Source organism: Pezoporus wallicus, unplaced genomic scaffold (assembly GCF_028554395.1).
Source record: "Pezoporus wallicus isolate ANWC-B61680 ecotype Strahan unplaced genomic scaffold, APGP_CSIRO_Pwel_v1 scaffold_8441, whole genome shotgun sequence".
Taxonomy (NCBI): Eukaryota; Metazoa; Chordata; class Aves; order Psittaciformes; family Psittacidae; genus Pezoporus; species Pezoporus wallicus.
Genome location: NW_026641359.1, coordinates 133,040 through 153,508, shown reverse-complemented (window position 1 = coordinate 153,508; position 20,469 = coordinate 133,040). Strand labels below are relative to the sequence as shown.

The 20,469-nt window shown below is 52.0% G+C and overlaps 2 protein-coding genes across 5 annotated transcripts in view; one reads left to right on the top strand and one right to left on the bottom strand.

Moving 5' to 3' along the window:
- The first annotated feature begins 6,731 nt into the window (after nt 1-6,731).
- Nucleotides 6,732-20,469, top strand: part of S100A11 (S100 calcium binding protein A11) — a 112,820-nt gene continuing 99,082 nt past the window's right edge. The window contains exons 1-3 of one of the 3 annotated variants that reach the window (XM_057423295.1): nt 6,732-6,920; nt 7,930-8,070; nt 8,282-8,444. In XM_057423295.1, coding sequence (XP_057279278.1) covers nt 6,918-6,920; nt 7,930-8,070; nt 8,282-8,434 — 297 coding nt within the window. In that variant the 5' untranslated portion in view covers nt 6,732-6,917 and the 3' untranslated portion in view covers nt 8,435-8,444. Of the gene's footprint in view, nt 6,921-7,929; nt 8,071-8,281; nt 8,497-20,469 lie in introns of those variants that run through there. The other 2 variants (XM_057423294.1, XM_057423297.1) reach the window with 2 other exon arrangements.
- Nucleotides 9,019-20,469, bottom strand: part of COPA (COPI coat complex subunit alpha) — a 79,403-nt gene continuing 67,952 nt past the window's right edge. For both annotated transcript variants that reach the window (XM_057423291.1, XM_057423290.1), the window contains 21 exons: nt 20,359-20,434; nt 18,287-18,369; nt 17,217-17,356; nt 15,917-16,002; nt 15,403-15,541; nt 14,894-15,056; nt 14,662-14,808; nt 14,050-14,239; nt 13,832-13,927; nt 13,394-13,482; nt 13,029-13,152; nt 12,653-12,742; nt 12,453-12,562; nt 12,189-12,266; nt 11,917-11,985; nt 11,585-11,721; nt 10,713-10,899; nt 10,521-10,631; nt 10,158-10,319; nt 9,866-10,060; nt 9,019-9,612 (listed from right to left, as the gene is read on the bottom strand). In XM_057423291.1, coding sequence (XP_057279274.1) covers nt 9,553-9,612; nt 9,866-10,060; nt 10,158-10,319; nt 10,521-10,631; nt 10,713-10,899; nt 11,585-11,721; nt 11,917-11,985; nt 12,189-12,266; nt 12,453-12,562; nt 12,653-12,742; nt 13,029-13,152; nt 13,394-13,482; nt 13,832-13,927; nt 14,050-14,239; nt 14,662-14,808; nt 14,894-15,056; nt 15,403-15,541; nt 15,917-16,002; nt 17,217-17,356; nt 18,287-18,369; nt 20,359-20,434 — 2,532 coding nt within the window. In that variant the 3' untranslated portion in view covers nt 9,019-9,552. The remainder of the gene's footprint in view (nt 9,613-9,865; nt 10,061-10,157; nt 10,320-10,520; nt 10,632-10,712; nt 10,900-11,584; nt 11,722-11,916; nt 11,986-12,188; nt 12,267-12,452; nt 12,563-12,652; nt 12,743-13,028; nt 13,153-13,393; nt 13,483-13,831; nt 13,928-14,049; nt 14,240-14,661; nt 14,809-14,893; nt 15,057-15,402; nt 15,542-15,916; nt 16,003-17,216; nt 17,357-18,286; nt 18,370-20,358; nt 20,435-20,469) is intronic.

Below are 20,469 nucleotides of genomic sequence, written 5' to 3'. Positions count from 1 at the left end.
AGAGAGAGAGGAGCCTCTGCGAGAGAGAAAGGTCGAGCACCAGCAGGAGCTGGATCTGGAGGTCATTGAGCGTCGACGCCGCCAGGCACTTGAAAGGGAAGAGCGAGGTACAAAAATCAGCCAACGAGAGAGACAAGTGAGACGTGACTTTGAAGAACGTGAGGCTGAAATCGATGGAAGGAGGCAACGTGACCTTGTGAGGCTTGAGAGGACACGAGAGGCTGATGCAGTGGCTGCAGAAGCTGACGTGAAGATCCATCGCGTGTCCCGGGAACTGGAGCCCCGTGAAAGAGTCGATAGAAGGGAGCGTGATTTTGAGCGTTTGGATGCAGAGGAAGAGAGAAGAATTTACCTGGAAAGAGAGAGGGAGGAGCCACTGAGAGAGAGAAGGTTTGAGCACCAACGGGAGCTCGATCTGGAGGTCATTGAGCGTCGACGCCGCCAGGCACGTGAAAGGGAAGAGCGAGGTGCCACCATCAACCAGAGAGAGACATGTGAGAGACGTGACTTTGAAGCACGTGAGGCTGAAATCGATGGAAGGAGGCAACGCGACCTTGTGAGGCTTGAGAGGACACGAGAGACGGATGTATTGGCTGCAGAAGCTGATGTGAAGATCCATCATGTGTCCCGGGAACTGGAGCCCCGTGAGGAGCTCGAAAGAAGGGAGCGTGACCTGAAGCGTTTGGATGCAGAGGAAGAGAGAAGAATTTGCTTGGAAAGAGAGAGGGAGGAGCCACTGAGAGAGAGAAGGGTCGAGCGACAACAGGAGCTCGATCTGAAGGTCACTGAGCGTCAACGCCGCCAGGCACGTGAAAGGGAAGAGCGAGGTGCCATCATCAACCAGACAGAGAGACGTGAGAGACGTGACTTTGAAGAACGTGAGGCTGAAGTCAGCAGAAGGAGGCAACGTGACCTTGTGAGGCTTGAGAGGACACGAGAGGCCGATGTAGTGGCAGCAGAAGCTGATGTGAAGATCCATCGTGTGTCCCGCGAACTTGAGCCCCGTGAGGAGCTCGAAAGAAGGGAGGGTGACCTGGAGCGTTTGGATGCAGAGGAAGAGAGAAGAATTTACCTGGAAAGAGAGAGAGAGGAGCCACTGAGAGAGAGAAGGTTTGAGCACCAACGGGAGCTCGATCTGGAGGTCATTGAGCGTCGACGCCGCCAGGCACTTGAAAGGGAAGAGCGAGGTACAAAAACCAGCCAACGAGAGAGACGAGTGAGACGTGACTTTGAAGAACATGAGGCTGAAATCAATGGAAGGAGGCAACGCGACCTTGTGAGGCTTGAGAGGACACGAGAGACTGATGTAGTGGCTGCAGAAGCCGATGTGAAGATACATCGCGTGTCCCGGGAACTGGAGCCCCGAGAGCAGGTTGAAAGAAGGCAGCGTGAATTGGAACGTTTTGATGCAGAGGAAGAGAGAAGAATTTGCCTGGAAAGAGAGAGAGAGGAGCCTCTGCGAGACAGAAGGGTCGAGCGACAACAGGAGCTGGATCTGGAGGTCATTGAGCGTCGACGCCGCCAGACCCTTGAAAGGGAAGAGCGAGGTACAAAAACCAGCCAACGAGAGAGACGAGTGAGACGTGACTTTGAAGAACATGAGGCTGAAACTGATGGAAGGAGGCAACGCGACCTTGTGAGGCTTGAGAGGACACGAGAGACAGATGTAGTGGCTGCAGAAGCTGATGTGAAGATCCATCGCGTGTCCCGGGAACTGGAGCCCCGTGAGGAGCTCGAAAGAAGGGAGCGTGACCTGGAGCGTTTTGATGCAGAGGAAGAGAGAAGAATTTACCTGGAAAGAGAGAGAGAGGAGCCTCTGCGAGAGAGAAAGGTCGAGCACCAGCGGGAGCTGGATCTGGAGATCATTGAGCGTCAACGCCGCCAGGCACTTGAAAGCGAAGAGCGAGGTACAAAAACCAGCCAACGAGAGAGACAAGTGAGATGTGACTTTGAAGAACATGAGGCTGAAATCGATGGAAGGAGGCAACGCGACCTTGTGAGGCTCGAGAGGACACGAGAGACGGATGTATTGGCAGCAGAAGCTGATGTGAAGATCCATCGCGTGTCCCGGGAATTGGAGTCCCGAGAGCAGGTTGAAAGAAGGGAGCGTGATTTTGAGCGTTTTGATGCAGAGGAAGAGAGAAGAATTTGCCTGGCAACAGAGAGACAGGAGCCTCTGCGAGAGAGAAGGGTCGATCATCAACGGGAGCTGGATCTGGGGGTCATTGAGCGTCGACGCCGCCAGGCACGTGAAAGGGAAGAGCGAGGTGCCATCATCAACCAGACAGAGAGACGTGAGAGACGTGACTTTGAAGAACATGAGGCTGAAATTGATGGAAGGAGGCAACGCGACCTTGTGAGGCTTGAGAGGACACGAGAGGCTGATGCAGTGGCTGCAGAAGCTGATGTGAAGATCCATCGCATGTCCCGGGAACTGGAGCCCCGTGAAAGAGTCGATAGAAGGGAGCGTGATTTTGAGCGTTTTGATGCAGAGGAAGAGAGAAGAATTTGCCTGGAAAGAGAGTGGGAGGAGCCACTGAGAGAGAGAAGGTTTGAGCACCAACAGGAGCTCGATCTGGAGGTCATTGAGCGTCGACGCCGCCAGGCACGTGAAAGGGAAGAGCGAGGTGCCACCATCAACCAGAGAGAGACATGTGAGAGACGTGACTTTGAAGAACGTGAGGCTGAAGTCGATGGAAGGAGGCAACGCGACCTTGTGAGGCTTGAGAGGACACGAGAGACGGATGTATTGGCTGCAGAAGCTGATGTGAAGATCCATCGCGTGTCCCGGGAACTGGAGCCCCGTGAGGAGCTCGAAAGAAGGGAGCGTGACCTGGAGCGTTTTGATGCAGAGGAAGAGAGAAGAATTTACCTGGAAAGAGAGAGGGAGGAGCCACTGAGAGAGAGAAGGGTCGAGCGACAACAGGAGCTCGATCTGGAGGTCACTGAGCGTCAACGCCGCCAGGCACGTGAAAGGGAAGAGCGAGGTGCCATCATCAACCAGACAGAGAGACGTGAGAGACGTGACTTTGAAGAACGTGAGGCTGAAGTCAGCAGAAGGAGGCAACGTGACCTTGTGAGGCTTGAGAGGACACGAGAGGCTGATGTAGTGGCAGCAGAAGCTGATGTGAAGATCCATCGTGTGTCCCGCGAACTGGAGCCCCGTGAGGAGCTCGAAAGAAGGGAGCGTGACCTGGAGCGTTTTGATGCAGAGGAAGAGAGAAGAATTTACCTGGAAAGAGAGAGGGAGGAGCCACTGAGAGAGAGAAGGTTTGAGCACCAACGGGAGCTCGATCTGGAGGTCATTGAGCGTCGACGCCGCCAGGCACGTGAAAGGGAAGAGCGAGGTACAAAAACCAGCCAACGAGAGAGACGAGTGAGACGTGACTTTGAAGCACGTGAGGCTGAAATCGATGGAAGGAGGCAACGCGACCTTGTGAGGCTTGAGAGGGCACGAGAGACGGATGTATTGGCAGCAGAAGCTGATGTGAAGATACATCGCGTGTCCCGGGAACTGGAGCCCCGTGACAGAGTCAATAGAAGGGAGCGTGACCTGGAGCGTTTGGATGCAGAGGAAGAGAGAAGAATTTGCCTGGAAAGAGAGAGAGAGGAGCCTCTGCGAGACAGAAGGGTCGAGCGACAACAGGAGCTCGATCTGGATGTCATTGAGCGTCGACGCCGCCAGGCACGTGAAAGGGAAGAGCGAGGTGCCACCATCAACCAGAGAGAGACATGTGAGAGACGTGACTTTGAAGAACATGAGGCTGAAATTGATGGAAGGAGGCAACGCGACCTTGTGAGGCTTGAGAGGACACGAGAGACGGATGTAGTGGCTGCAGAAGCTGACGTGAAGATCCATCGCGTGTCCCGGGAACTGCAGGCCAGTGGGGATCTGGAAAGGAGGGAGCGTGACCTGGAGCGTCTTGATGCAGAGGAAGAGAGAAGGGTTTACCGGGAAAGAGAGATTGAAGAGCCCGCGGGGGAGAGAAGGGTCAAGCGCCAACGGGAGCTGGACCTTGAGGTCTATGATCGTCGCTACCGCCAGGCACGTGAAAGGGAAGAGCGAGGTGCCACGACCTCAGTACAAACACGTGAGAGGAATCTCTACACAGTTTAACAGGGTGTTCTGAGAGGGTGTCAAGTGGTTTTTCCATGTACCATATTCAGCTTGTAGGTAGGCAGGCAGTTACCGCAGTACCTGAAGCCTCTGCCTTCCTGCATTATGTCTATCCACCTTATTCCCACATTATGTCCAGCTGCCATAATGCAGTACTCATTTTCCTGCTCTAATTGGATTCCTTGGGTCCCTCTATCCTTTATGTCCCTGTTATCTCTTCTACCCTGTGGCGTGACTCTTCTGCAAGGCAAAACCCCTTAAAAACTCCCAGTATCTCAATCTCATTGGGGCCTGAAAATCCTCAAGGCTGGGAGAAAAAAAAAAAAAAACACCACCAAAAGCTAACCCAAAAAATTCTGTAGACTCAGAGCTTTTGGTTGCACCTTTCTGCTCCCCTAACAGCTGAGCAGAGGCTTTGAAGCAGCTGCGTTGTGCTGTGGTTACTGCAGGGTAATGGTGGCGGGTGGGGGGGTCTGCCTTTCTTCTTCACACTGATGTATTGCATGAACAACCAGAATAAATAGCTGATGACTGCATTTACTGACAGCTCTCATCCTTGCATCTCATCTACAAGGGCCTCAGCCTGATGGGGGGGTGGCTCAGTTCAGCTCACACATTCCTCCCCATCCCAGGCATTTAATCCAGGCGGGGGCTGCTGAAAATCCCACCAAATCCCCCCTTCTACGTGTCCAGGAGCCCACAGACCTCTGGCCCTTACCACTGATGTGCATGGTTTCAGGGCCTTCCTGCACACGCTGTGCTCCACGATCCACACAGGGGTGTCCAGGTGCACCCCAACTCTTCAGCCCTCGAAGCATCTTTTTGGCCCTCCTCTGGACTCTCTTGAAGAGCTCCACATCCCTCTTGTGCTGGGGGCTTTTTCTTTCTCTTGAGCAACAGAGAACCAATTCCCTCAGCAGCTGGGGCTGCGAATCTGCGAGATGACCAAGACAGAAGCAAGGACAAACCCAGCATCGCTGCATCCTGCTCTTAAAAGCAACCAGGCTGGTAACAGGCCAGGAGGAACCAAGGCACCATAGCCTGGTTCACCCCAGCAGGCAGCACCCAGGGCAGCCAAAACCACCACCCAGTGACATTCTGAACCCAGTGCTTGGGGCACTGGAAGGATCTGTCCCAGGCAGGGGCAGGCAGATGCATGGGGCGATGCTCTCAGCTGTCATGAGCCTTGGTGGCAAGCATATGGCAGCCCGGATGGGCTGTCTGCAAATGGGGCCAAAGCCCTGACTGCAAACACACACAGAGCAGCAGGAAAGCAAAACCTCTTGAGGTGTGTGTCCCCCATGGAGCCAGGACGGCGTTGGGATTGGCTTGTGCAAAGAGGGAAAGGGCACTCACCTCTCAGAGCAGTTCAGGGTTTATTGCTAAGGGAAGGCAAAGAGGAGTTTGCAAAATGCAGGTGGAAATGCAAACTCCAAGGAGAAGAGGGGCAGCGTTCCTGCCCCCAGCTCCCAGGTTTGGAAAATCCTTTTGATTTACATGGACTGAGCTGTTTCCAGTTTGGGAAGGGTTGGAAGGAGAGGGGGAGGAAGTACTCTTTCCGCCAATACATGGGGAAAAAGAGAGCTTGGGGGCAGGAAATTTGGGCAAGAAAGGAAAACCCATTGCGGAGACTTGTTCCCTGCTTTGCTGCTGCCCGTTGTCCTGCTCGACGCGGAGCTGGGGTCTCCAGCAGGATCCCCCGCAGAGCCCCCGTCCCTGGAAGCGGTCCCAGGGCGCAGCACACACCCCTGAAGCCCTCTGCATCCCTTCCTCTCCTCCGCAGGCTCCCCTTGAAGCGCCTGGGGCCGCACGGCACCGCCCGGGGCAGGGACTCACGGGGAAATCCGGCCTCGGGCGGGCGATTCAGCGTCAGCGAAGGCGTGGAGCTGGGGGTGGTTGTGCAAACACCGCGTATCCCAGCAACTTCCCTGGCTCCCAACGGATGGGGAGCGGCTGGGAAGCCCAGCTCCATGCGCTGGTGCCTGGCAGCCGCCACCCGGAGCTCTTTGGGCACATTACTTGCCTTTGTGGGTGCCTTTCAGGTGCCTCCTGTTCCTCCTCTGTGTCTCCCTGTTTTCAGCCCTCCAGGGTCCCTCACTCCGCAGCAGCACAAGGGTGGCCAGCCCCGCTGAGGAACTCAGCCCAGCGCCACTGGGGATAAATCCATGCTGCAGCCAGCTCCCAGTGCAGCATCCCAACCCTATGGGGCTGCCTTCCCCCCTTTTCCCAGGGTGCCGCAGTGGGGACCGGTCAAAGCTGAAGGGGACAGGCAGCAGATGACACCCAGGGTGGGCAGGGGAACGCTGCCTGCTCCCCGACACCCCATCTGCCTTGGCCGGGCTCTTTGGAAGAGCTTGGGAAGCTCAAATCTCACCACAGCAAGAAGAAATACTGCAGAAACTCCGGGTAACAGCGAGGCAGCCCCAGGGGGGAGCTTAACCTCGAGCCTGTGGATGAAGTGAACGAGTTAGGAATGAACGCGTTGCAAGGGATCAAGGGGTGAAAACGGATAAGGAGGAGGAAAAGGCGAGCGTGAATAACTGTAAGGAATAAAGCTCCTGAAGCAAAGGGACAGAGTCTGAAGGAGGGGCCCAGCACATTCCTGAGCCCGAGCTGGGGACCGCAGGCACGTCCAGATCCGCCGTTAGGGATGACGATTGCCCAACGCAGCCCAAGGGGCTGAGTCAGGGCTGGGAAGGGCGGCGGCTGCGGGGTGAAGCTCAAAACCACCCCGGTTCCTGCTCTGCCACTTCGCGCCGCGGCTGCCACCAGAACCAAGCCCCCTCCTCGCACCGCAGCCATGGTGAGTGCACCGGGAGCCCGGGATGGGGAGGCAGAGCCAGGTCCCCAAGGGCAGGAGGGCGATGGAAAAGGCGCTGTCCCCACAAGAGGCCCCAGAGCTGAAGGCAAGACGGGGCTTGGCACCGGAGAGAGCAGACGGCGCCAAGGGCTGAGCCAAATCTTTGCCAGAGAAAGGGGCCCGGGTAGGGGAAGAGGGTGCAGAGGTTGATAGGGAGGGCAGAGCGTCCCTGCAGGTGTGGGGCACTACGGGGTGGGCATTTGGATTGTTCTCCCCCATCCCCTTCACTCCCCTCTTCTCCTTTTGCCCCCACTGGTACTTCCGCTGCCCATCACCAGACTCGGGGCTGCAGCTCCACTGTCCTGCCCCCCCCTCCCCACCGCCCCAGCACCAAGGGAGCCAAGAGCTGAGGACTTGAGGATGAGTAAGCTCAGCCCCTGTCACATTCACCAAGCTGAGGCTCAGACCGGGCAGGATGTGGCAGGGAGGCCCCAGGATGCTGAGGTTAGCAGGGAAGGGAAGAGCAGGCTCCCCCCAGCCCCAGAGACTGGAGCCCTGCATCCCCCCCACCTTGCCCTGTCCAACCCTCCTGGAGAAGGAGCCAACTCCGCTTGCATTTTCCTCTCATGACTCAGTCTCTCCTCTGTGCAGACAGAGCAGGGGGAAGAAAAGGGGGGAGGACAGGGTTATCTGTCCAGAAACCCAGCTGCAGCGCATGCAACAAAGCCTAGCAGGTCACTGTGGTTGCAGCATCAGCTTTTCCCAGTCCCGAACCCTCCTCTGCTGGGAGCTGCCATGTCTCCAGGGGATTTTCCATGAACCACTCCCCAATCTTCTGGGTCCTTCCTGCACCGCAGCGCTGGGCCAAGGCAAAAAGAAATGCAGTTGGACAGGTTGGGCATAGGAGACTCCTCCAGGGAAGCAAGTGCAGGAGGCCCCCTCCAGCCCAGCTCCTCCTCTAGAAGGCCCAGAGCTCCCTTCCACACTCGCCTGACCCCGCTTCTTGCTCCAGCAGCCCACGGAGACCGAGCGCTGCATCGAGTCCCTGCTCGCCGTCTTCCAGCGGTACGCGGGGCGCGAAGGGGACAACTGCACCCTCTCCAAGAAGGAGTTCCTGGCCTTCATGAACACCGAGCTGGCTGCCTTCACAAAGGTGAGCAAGGCCACGAGAGGCTCCTGTGGCTGCAGCCCCCAGGATGGCAGTTAAGGCCTCCGAGCACCATGGTGGGCAACGGGATGAGCTTGCTCCCACCGGGAGTTGGCCTGGCTGGATTCTGCCTCCCTCCACCAAGCCCCGTGCTCTGGCACTGAACAGGTTTGGTGAGGAGCAGACATAAACTCAAACTCTCTTTGGGCTTCTGCAGAACCAGAAGGACCCGGGTGTTGTGGACAGGATGATGAAGAAACTGGACTTGAACAGTGATGGGCAGCTCGACTTCCCCGAGTTCCTGAACCTCATCGGGGGCATTGCAGTGGCCTGCCACGATTCCCTGGTGCTTAACACCCATTCCCGCTAGTCCTGCCTATTAGTGCAGCCCCCTGCTGTGAACATTCCTGGAACAAAACCAATGCAAAGCTGGAAGCATTTTTCATTTTTATGTATAAAATAAAAGGTTTCAAATCCTAGTGGAAGGCATGGTTTTATTTCAGCATCATGAGGAAGGAGAAAGCACTAAGAAAGTAAATCCAGGCACAGAGGGAGCAGGATCTCAGTCCAAGCCTCTGCTGCTTCACTGATGTGAGAACACACATGTTCTCATCCTCATCACTGCCGGAAACTACAGCCTGCCTGGCTCTGGAGCTCCTCCAGCCTGGTAAATGCCACAGGGAAAGGTACAGCAACACAACAGGGTACAACCGCACGAGGTAAATGCAAAGGCAGGAGCCTCACCAATCAGGATAATTTGAGCACTGACAACTGCAATTACACACTAACAATTAGCAAAAGCAGCCCCTGCTGGCACGATACGTTATTTCAAGCCTACAGCCTCCATTTTCTGGAGCCTCCAAACCCAGCAATGGACAGGAAGGGGAGGTGAAGAGAGAAAATTCAATCAAATCTCTCTTCTCTCTCAGTAAGACCAACTGAGCATCAGAAAGATCAAGGTGGTCAATTCACTTTATTGATGAGGCAAGCTGATTATTTCAGAGACATGTTGCTAGGACACCAAAACAAGAAGTTACCACTAGCACCTGAACCATTGCTGAGCTGCTCTCCTGCCTCTTCTGAGCTACCCCCAGAGCAGGGACTGGCCCTGGCCCTGGTTTCAGGCATTCCCATGAGAGCCAGGCTTGGCTCTTCCTGCTGCCCAGACTGCAGCAGGGCTCTGAGCTCTTCTTTCAGGAGCTCAGCACTAAGGATGTAAGAGGCAGCTGCTGGCTTTTCCCTCTGGAAAAGACTGGCCTTAAGAAACTTCACATCAGCTGGATCTGGAAACAGAAGCACAAGTTGTGACTACCTGGCAGCAGCTCAGAGTCTCACTACAGCATTATTGGGTAGGGAAGAGCAGGTAAGATGCAATCTATGGGGAAGAGACTAGACTAAAAGCTGGAATGGTGGGAGGTGAAGGTTTCCATGCTGTGCTGTGGAATGGGACCGTTTCCCTCTGGTCTAACACCTCCCGGGGATGGGTTCCTAGCGGAACTGGAGCGGGCTGATCCGCAGCCCAATGACATCTTTGCCAATCTCTGTCACCTGAGGAATAAAAAGGAGATGATTAATGCTCCAAAGACAGCTCTCAGACACACACACTGACTGCAACGTCAGGCCCTGAAGGGAGCACTCGAATTACACACTATTTCACAACTCCCAAACTGTTCCAAGGCCCCCGACATTCAACTCGACCCACAACCCACGCCAAGGCAGTTTAGAGGGAGCACGGGGATGCTGCTGAAGGGAAACATCATAGGCTGGGATACGGTGGTGACAGGCATCGAAGCTCCCTTACCGTCGTGACACGGCAGATCTGCCCACGGAACTCAGGGCAGTAGCAGGCCCCGCTGAGAGGACACTTCTCCACAGGTTTGCCACGATAGATGGGTCGGTAAGAGGCAGCACAGATGTCAAAGGGGTTGTGCATGTCATAGTTGAGCTGGTAGGTGTCGGTGGGATTCTTCTCACACGCCGACAGGATCTTACGGGTCTGCCAAAAGCAACCACATTGAGCAGAGGGGCAGCTCGGAACCAGTCCAGACATGTGCCACCTCAGATACCCCTGCCCATGCATCTCACAGACGTACCTGCTGGGCCACCTCCGGCTTTGGACCCAGCTCCAGCAGCCGACGAGCAAAAGTAGCAGCTGTCTTGAAGTTTTTGAGTTTGAAGAAGAGGTTGAGAGCAGTACGCAGCACCAGGATCATGTGGACAGGCTGCAGGTTGGAGTGGGTGAAATAGGCTGCCATCTGCATTGGGGTGAGAGGAGGACATCAGGGATACAATCACTACCAAGCCTGGCTGCAGGAAACCCCTGCCAGGTAATGCCTGCCGCATCTGCTTTAAAGGAGGACACAGCAGAAAGCAGGATTCTCACTGCCTTTTTAAACCCAAAGGTTACTCCCCACATTATCTGCCTCTTTGTGAAGGATGGCACCGAGTTTCTGTACCTCACAGATTCGCTTCTGCTGCTCCAGGGTCTCTTTGGGCAGCTTCTTCCGCTCAATCTCCATTGAAAGTCCTACAATGTACTCCCGGCAAATGGCTATGAGCTGCTGGGCCTTCCAGAGAGGGAAACAGAGTCAGGCATCCAGCCTCCTGCCCCAAGGGCATGCAGACACCACACAGAGTCTGTCCCTCACCTCAGCAATCTCCTGCTTGTTGTCCACCACCAGCAAGGGCACGCTGAGCAAGATGGAGCGGAACTTCTCCACGGCCTCCTCGAACTTGCCGGCTGTAGTGAGCTGGTAGCAGAGCTGCAGGCGCTGGATCAGGTCATTGAGTTTCAGTCCAACAGCAGGGAGGGCATTCTTCAAACCAGCATCTTTCCTGGGGGCACCAAAGAGGGGCTGGAGGTACAAACGGGACCACTGCAGAGCAACCACTCAACAGCAGCTTGTCAGATACGGTTTGACCTAGGGCCATGCTGCTTTTCTTCACCAGCAGCTTAGCACAAGACACATCTGTGCCTCCATGATTCTGCTGCCCACAATGCCCAGCTCCCTCTGCATCAGTGCAGGCTGGGAAGTCTGGCTCCTTTTTCTACTGTAAAGCACACACCTGTGGTTCTTGAGATGCCCCAGAGCAGCTTTGCTGGAGGCAGAGCATTAGTGCTAGAAAACTCAGCATTCCAACTGCCACACGCTGGTTTTAGCATCACAGAAGGGTTTGGTTTGGAAGGGACCTTAAAAAGCTCATTCAGTTCCAACCTCCTGCCATAGGCAGCGACACCTTCCCCTAGCCCAGGTTGCTCCAAGCCCCATCCAACCTGGCTTTGAAAAGCCTTTTACTCTCTAACCAAAAAATGAAAGCGGTTCAACATCTTTACATCTAAGAGCAGGCAGCAGAAAAATCCCACTGAAGACAGAATGCTCCCTATTTAAATCCCACAAACTGATAGGCTCCTCCCTTCACAACAGAGGGGAGAGATAACTTCTGTCTACAACACCAAGGAGTCCGAGAGGTCTATGGCACAAGGAAGAGAGCACAGCAAAGGAGCTAACCCGATGCTTACCAGTTGCGATGTGGGTACCCATACATGGCAGGGAGACATGGCAGGGCTTGGTAGGTCGTACGGCCACGGGCATAGGTCTGCAGGAACAACTGCTTGTAGGGTCCAAAGTTTGTTACTCCTACCTGGTCATGGAGGAGCTGGAAGAGACACAATGATCTGCTGAGTAAGAGCTGTCCAAAGGACGCACAGGCTCCCAGCACCTTTCATTCTATACCCAGAGAAACCAATGCACAAAATGGTCCACAACAGGACACAAAATGAAGCTTCAGATTAGATCAGAGACAAAATACATGGGGATAGTCTTTTCTCTACGCATTCCAGGGGAAACTTACTCTCATTGCTGTCTCAAAGGAGCCTGCCAGAACGTGGTCAACAGGCAGCTGAGAGTTGTTACACCAAACCTATATGAACAGAAGGGAAACATTTACAAGAGGAACTGTGCACGTGCATGCATTTGTCTTACCTATCCTCACTACCCCTAACTCCCCTTAACACAGTTCCTGTGTTGTGCTCACAGGTGAGTGCTAACAAGGACTGAACCCCAAAAAAGAAGCACCAAAGTAGAAAGTTCCTGAGCAAGACAATCAAAGACTTGCACCATTACCTGAGCTGGGCTGGTGCCCTTGGTGGGTGGCACAAAGAATCCATCCTCTGTGGATCCTGCTGGGCCAGCAGGAACATCCTGGGGGAGCACATAAAACAGGGGTTAGTGGGGAAGCTTCCAGCACTCAGATGCAATCAGAGCTGGCCACAGCTGTGGAGACCAAGCCTCTGAAGAAGCCCAGAACACACTTCCTCCATACCACCACCACAGACTGTCACTGTCTTCCCAAGTAGCTACCTCTGGGCTACTTAAGAAGCCTCCTACCAGTTCAGGGGGAAGATCCAAATCTTCTTCAACTTCCCATCCACCTCCTTCTTCCTGTCCTTTACCTAGACCTTCCTCTCCAAAGTTCTCTCCAGCATCCACAAAGCCATCTGCGTGGAGGGAGCAAGAGAGAAATAGTCAGAGCTCTTACACAGGCACACGCTTACACTTCTGCATGAAGGGCTCTTGGATTCACCCACCTTCATCCAGCTGCAGCTCTGCATCTTCTCCCCAGCCTTCAGTGCCAACAGTGTCGATATCAATATCAGCAGCCAAGGCACCCCCTTTGCCTACAAAAAGAGCAGGATCCTTTATTTACTCATCGCTGAGGTGTTAAGCAAAGAATCAGGTTAGGCCAGCAACCTCCCCTCCAATTGTGAAGTCCCATCTTGTGCTAAAAGGGCAAAGATTTGAGAGATTTGCCTCAGATGGTGCAAATGCCATGCTGGATTCCCACCTCTGCTAGCAGCACACAACAAATCTGAGGTTAACAGCAACAGGTGAGGAGCCACAGAGACAAATAACTCCATTGTGCACATCACAGCTTAATGCAACTTCCCAAGTCCAAAGCAGTACCTTTGCTAGCAATTGTTCCTTCAAAGAACCCCTTGGACACAGTCAGCAATGGCCAGTTGGTATCCAGAGGCATGACAGGAGCAGGAGGCTGCAGTAGCTTTGCATTGTGATCAATGTCTGGAATCTGAGCAGAGAGGAGCAGAAAACAGTTAAAGGCCACATAAGGGAAATCCCATTCTTTGCCCTACTCTCCTCCAAGCAGCACAGATGGTCTCAAGTCTGATAAGCAGTGACTGGAATGGAGATGGCTCCTCCCTCCCAGAAAGGAGCTGCCTGGCCAGTCACACTAACACCAGATCCACTGTCACCTTTCCAAGCCCTAGAGCTCTTGTAATGCAGCAGGAAGCATTAGTGGGGTTGCTAACCGTTTCCTTCTCAGGATCAAATGTTTCCTTCAGGCTTTCAGCTTCCTCATCCAGACCATGAGTTGCAGCTGTGAGATAGGCCAAGGACTCTGCAATGAGATACAGTATGTTCTTCACTGCCAAAAGAAAACTCCCCACACCATCATGCATGGCCAGCCACTCACAAAGGGAGGATTAGCAGCATACCAAGGTGTAGATTCACACCTTTAGGGTGTGATACTGGATTTAGGACTGAAATGTGCAGGCAACAACTTATGATCTGAATACGCTCTACAGTTGATTCAGGTCTCCTCGATGGTATTTGAGCTCTTGGATTACTTTCTACTCACCTGATTTAGTTTCTCAGGTAAGGGATTATCTGCCTCCAAAAATGACTTCATCCCAACAACCTCTCCACAGCTTCTCCCCAGGGACATATGTTAGTCTGATATTACTCACTCTGGCCACAGTTCTTCAGGATCCTCACTCTCTCTGCCACGTCTCCCAGATACAGGGCATTCTGGTAGTGGCCGCTCATATCTTTACGGATCTCAGCTGAAACAAAAGGAAAAGAAGTCACGATAGCTTTGGTATTCTTGGCTGCCACTGTGATGCTGCTCATTCCCTCTGGGAATGACACTCAGATCCTCTTGATTTCATTCTTCTTTGCCACTCACCTATCTTCATCATCTTGCGAAGCTTCTCCAGATTGCCAGTGATGAGATAGAGGAAGGAGAGCCTGTCGAAGTTCTTGGTGCGCTGGTAGCACATCTCCACAATCTGGTGGTTTCCCTGCAGCAACGCCACTTCTCCCAGTTTCTCCCAGCAATTCTTGTCATCCAGAGCTTTGGCTGCTTCCAGAGCAATCTGGACAGGATATAATGGTATCATACATGATATAATGAGAGAACTGACAGGGTTAAAAAGGCTTGGCAGAAAGCAGTTTTCTTTGCAGGCTTCTGTTAATAATGCCCACGATGGAAAGCATGGGATTACAAGGCTCACTGCACTAAATCACGCCCCCAGCTGGAGCATGTTAGTAAGGCTGCTACTACCCTCAACAATAATCACTCAACTAAGACTTCTTCCTCCCAATACTCTTCCTCCTTGCAGCAAAAAGCAAGGTTTGCAAGCGATGCCTTAAAGCATAACCTGGTGGAAGGTGTCCCTGCCCATGGCAGAGGGTTTGGAACTTGATGAGCTTTAAGGTCCCTTCCAACCCAAACCATCCTATGATTCTACGATGACTCTATGACATGCCTTTCCCACAGCACCACCTGCCAGCTCACCTCAATGTTACCACACTCCAGTGCCAGGCTGAAACGGGTCTTCTCATCCTTGACAAAGTGCAGGGCCACCTCTGGGTAACCCTTTTTCTGCAGGTAGGCAATGATGGACTGGCCCACGAGCTTAGCATTCCTCACCATGTGCAGCACCTGCAGAGATTAAAGCTGTCAACAACTTCTCTCCACCCTCAGGTCTAGGTCAAGGAAGAGCACAGTGTTCCCCACGTCTCCTCACCTCATCGTACTTTCTGTTGATCAAAGCCAGCTTGAATTTGAATTCTGTGGGATCGATGGTGAGCACCCTGGGGCGACACTCTCTGTCCAGGCAGTAGACATTGTTCCCCTTCACTCGGGTAACGTAGATCGGCAGGTCCAGGGTGCGGATAATTCCATGATCCCTATTGCCAACACACAGCACACGTGTGACATGCACATCAGCACAGCCCAGCTGTACAACTCCATTCTCTATCCCCCAAAGGAGGATCAACACTCTGCCTGTTATTTTAGCCTGTATTATAAAAGCAAGCCCCACTCAGATGAGCAGTGCAGCCATCCAGCCCAGCGATAAAAACCCAGTGCACAGGGTAAGCAACCAAACGCAAGCACTTGGCCCTATTATCTGCCTTGGTGGACATCTATGCTGTAATAAAGTCCCTTTCACAAGCCTCAGCTTTGGTGTTGGCCAACCCCCCCCCCACTCCGAGTCTGCACAAGGCCTGTCAGCCCAAGGACTCCCAGACTGACCCTGTGGTGACAGCGTATTTGATGTGATTGCTGGTGGTGTAGATGAAAACACCGCTTTCATCCCAGGCACCGCTCTTGACACGGATGTTTTCATGGATGTTACACAGTGACTCCAGTTTTCTGTTGCAGATCATGATGGCTGGAGAGGAAAACCAAAGGAAGACAAGCTAGGGAAGCCTCTACTGTAAAACAGCTGCCTCTGAATTACGACTTCTCTCTTCCATAATCCCAGCAACAGGAACTGCATTCAGTGTCAGACACCAAGGAGGTGATGGGTGATGGCAACCAAAAACTGTCATCACGAAAGATTAGCTGGATCATTTTGAAGAGTACAATAAGCCCTCTGTTTTACAAGCTTACAGAAGACAAGGCAGTAGAGCCCATGCTGTGAACACCTTCAGCTGCATCTTCACTGCACTGAACGGTTCCCTTAGCAAGGGCTCTGCTCCCAGCCAAGGAAGGAGCTAGCGTGCACCAGGGTCCACATGAAACACTGCACCCCCCTGCCACTTACCATGCTTAGCCAGCAGAGCCACGTGGGACATGTCGGCCGACCAAATGACGTACTTCACCTTGGAGATCTTCACAGAGGCCAAAGTTCTGGGAAAGGACAGCACTGACATCAGAGTCGGACACCCTCCACAGCCCAGTTCTCTCTATAAGAGCTACCAGTACCCAACAGCCTGAACCCAATTAGCAGATGCTCTGAAGCCCCTTTGTGCCATTCTAGTGCTATAAAACCATAAGGCAGGACTGAGCGTCTCTGCAGTCCAGTCCAGCAAAACCCACCTGTGCAATAACAAATATGTTTCAGTGACAACTGACTTCAAAACCTGGATTTCAAATAAGGTTTTAGGGATGGATTTACGGAATGAAGGAAATGAGGTATTCCCAAGCAGCATTCACAGTGTTTTATTTACTTGTAACTTTGATACTAGAAAAAACAAAGGCATACAAATGAGGGAATGAGGCTCCAGGAAGACTTTAGAGCAACTAAAGGGGCTGCAAGAAAGCTGGAGACAGGGTTTTGGCAAGGGCCTGTAGAAACAGGCCAAGGGGAATGGCTTTAACCTGCTACAGGGGAAATTGAGATGGGCTCTTAGGCAGAAGCCCTTCCCTGTGAGGGTGTTGAGGCACTGGCACAGGGCGCCCAGAGAAGCTGTGGCTGCCCCATCCCTGGCAGTGTCCAAGGACAGGTTGAAGCAAGCTGCTCTAGTGGAAGGTGCCCCTGCCTGTGGAAGGGGGTTGGAACTGGATGAGCTTTAAGGTCCCTTCCAACCCAAACCAGTCTGGGATTCTATGATGATTCTGGACATAATTAACATACACTGTATCTATCTGCAGACAATCCAGAACCTTCTCAAGCCTACAAGACAGCCAAAAGCTCCAACTCCTTGCCCATTTCTTTGTGGCTAGCAACACATATACCAGCACAAAACATGCTGCCAAAAGAGCATTATGAGTAGATATAAAACCTAGGGGACAAGACATCAGGCGGGCTTAGCTTGATTGAGTTTGGGCTTTTTGATTTCTCTCCTCTTTTATAGCACCCCACTCTGCAGTCACAGGCTTTACAAGGGTATGGCACACATCTCTCTGTGATCAATGGCACGATGCCTGCAGCATAAATTGCACCTTGGCTGTGTTTACACTCTGCTCTTTGTAACAGTTGTTAGCCGTGGTTTGGATCAGTCTGACACAGCCTGCAGCTGATGCTAAGTTCTGGAGTGCATTAATAGCTATTACTTGTCCCTAGAGGGCACACGCCAGCAGGATGACAATATTAAACCTTCTCCCAGCAGACCAGAGCTCACCGCTTCTGCTGCACGTCAAAGAGGGTGATGGAGTCTGCATCTCTTAGTAACAGGTTCCCTGTGCCAGCATAGAAAATCTCATCACAGTTCGGCACCTGCACCTTCTTCGTGATCTCGTTCTTCAGGTTTTTGATGAGGATCTGCCAGTTGAGGAGAGGAAAGGCAACAGCACAGGACAGTTAGGTAGAGTCTACAAAGAAACTCAGGATTATTTTAGTTTTTGTATGGCTGAACCTCAGGCACAAGAGGCCAAAACAAGCCTTTCTCGAAGCAGGATCAAACTTCACCCTCTTACAAAACCCAACTCAGGGTGCAGACACAGTGTATCCTTCCCTTCCAGCCCCACCACTATCACTACTAACTGGCTGATACAGTTTGCAAACCCTCTCTACAACAGGAACAAAGTAAATAGTAGGGAAAAGTGAGAGAAACAGTGTAGATAATAAAAGGAAAGAAGTTGAAAGGGGAAAATGGTAAGTGGAGGTGGGGAAGGCGGACAGGAGTAACACAACTGGCATGAAATAAGCCTGAGTTTACTAAACCAAAAGCACTATTAAGGAAAAGAAAAGGAAACAATACAATATCCTGCATGGGGCAAAGCGCAAGACCTTTCTTCTCCTTCACATCAAGTGAATTCAAGCAGGGAAAACTGTCCACAACTGTCTTTCCCCCTTCTTTCTCCTATAGCACTCCACAAGCGAGAACAAAGAGCTCTATTAAAATCCAACCTGTTTTCATTATTTCCCATTACTTTGATGCTATGGAAGTGACTTGGGTGGCTTCACAGTCCTGTTGTGATCAGCTTTCACCCCTTGAGCCTTGCGGTAGCAGGCTTCCAGCAACTGAGCTATGATTTACTATCAAAGAAGTTAAATCCTATTTCAACCCACTCTGTTTCCACTGTACGATATTTCTTTGTGCATGGCTGCAGCCCACCCTCTGCTGACAATGCTCTGCCAGTCTACTTGGATCTCCAGTAATTCCATGAACCCAACCTCCCTCCTTTCCATCTGCAAGCTTCCAAATGACACCCTGTTAAAGAAACGACCCTATTAAGCGTGTCCCCTTACCGAGTGCATGCGATCCAAGACTGCAAAGCGGTTCCGAGCTACCCACACAGCTGTTAGCCCAGAGGAACGCTTCCCTTCAGGGGCTGGGGAAGAGCAAAACGCAGGCAGTGAATAAAACCTCTGGCAGGCTCTTACAGCAGCACATCAGTCAGTCTTGTTTGAGCCCATCCTGGCTGCTGTAGCTGCTTCCCACTAATTCCTGTTTAACCTGAGGCTATTCACAAGACTCATTTCCCCCCCCTCCCCTTCCCCGATGTCCTTTCGGATCTCGACGTGGCCAGTGCCAGTCCTTCCCTGCAGCCAAGGCACAAGGAGCTGCTTGGCGCTGCACTGGGTGACAGCACCGTCTGTCACACTAACGAGCAGAGCCTTCATGGCCAAACGAAGCGAGCAGCGAGGGTCCCAGCTTCAGTGGAAGCTTCCCCCCCCCCCCCCACTGCAAACTGATCTATAACAAGCTGGAGGAGAAAGGCTGAGCTCTCCCCAGCACGCAGCTGTGCTCCCTGCTTTCAAATGCTAATACAAACACAGCTCTCTGCATGTCAGACAGCCCCAGTGAACAGTGCTGAGGGATGTGCTTCAGATGGGGAGAAGGCTTTCTGCAGCAAGAGAAGTGAAAAAGCTGCTGTTTTGGTAAAAAAATGATCTTTAATTCTCAGGTCCTTTTCTCTCTGCTCCCCACAAGTGTTTTTGGAGACACACACACTAGACCAAGTGCTGTTTCATCAAGGTAGTGCCATTTGTGGCCAGCCTACATCCTAACAAAAGGTGGCTTAAACCTCACTGCTTCACCCTTCAGCCCTTATTTACGACCCAACCCAAGAAAGACTTCTCTGAATTCAATTCCCAAGCTCCACCTGGCGCCTTCTGATGGCAACTTCACCTGGTTTTCTGAATCACCACAACTCAACACTTTTACTGGCTTTAAATCTTTTAACACAGACCATAGATCAGGCAGAAAATGATTGAAATATATTACCCAATAGAGTATGGTAACAAAGCTTGGCTTCCCAGTCTGGTAAAGAAGCTGAAGGACATGAGGATGATAGCTCCAAGCATGTTATATACCTGCATCATCATCCCAGGAGATCATCAGAAGGTTGCATAATAGCAGCTTGTTGGAAAAAATACTTATAAACCAGTACAATTTTACGTTACTCTTAAAAATGTATTAAAAGTAGATGGTTTTCATGAGGCCTTCCTCTGGAAGGAGAATATCCCCTTCTCTTCATTTAGAAGGTCACAAGCTGGGTGTCCCCAGACAAGTCTCAATCAAACTAGGTATTTGAAACCTATTCAGTAACACTTAATCTATACTAAGCCACTAAAAAGCTCACTTTCTAATTCTCTCTCTAAATACAGCTCCTGACTGTGCTCAGCAGAGAAATCCTCCCTCCATCAGACCTGCAGAAATCCATAAATCCATGAATAAGAGAGCTGGATTCCCATCTAACTCATTCATCACTCCCCCTCATCTCAAAATCTTTACTGCCGTGACGACAGAGGCAGGAGGAACCAGCTGGAGTTTCAGATCCCAAATGGAATTCAGAGTTACGAGAAAGAATTACTTGCTTTTTCCCCTCTAAATCATGTTTTGACTTGTAAATTGCACAAAAGTGATGTGGAATTTGCCGAGAGGAAGAACTGACTACTGGCAGCCTGGCACTGTCACTTTTACAGCCTCTTTTCAGAGTACAAAACCTCTTAGAACAAACCATATCTGGTTAAAATCCATCTCTGTTGACAAGCCAGGAAGGCTGCCTGCTGCGTGGAAAGGGGGAATGCAAAGTTCCTAATAACCAAATTATAAAATATATATTTGGAGCAGTAAAAGTTTGGGATGAACATGAATTTTTCAAGTCAGTGTGGTGTGATATAGTGAGCAGGAAGCCTGCCAAATGACGCGTGCTGCAGGGGCATTAGGAAACAGAGAGGAAGAGTCCAAGAGAGGCTTAGAGAAACAAAGCTGGTTTTATATATAACACACATACACACAGTTGGAGAGCAGAGGAAGGGACAGCTACACAATAATAAACCCACACAAGGATTAATGGGAAAGAAGAAATGCCTACCATCGGGATTCTGGGAGTCAGCATCCTTGGGAATGGTGTAGAGGTCATAAGTACTGTTCTCTAAGTTGCTGGCCCTCTGCAGAGAGAAGGGGAAAAAGCCATTTGGAGACA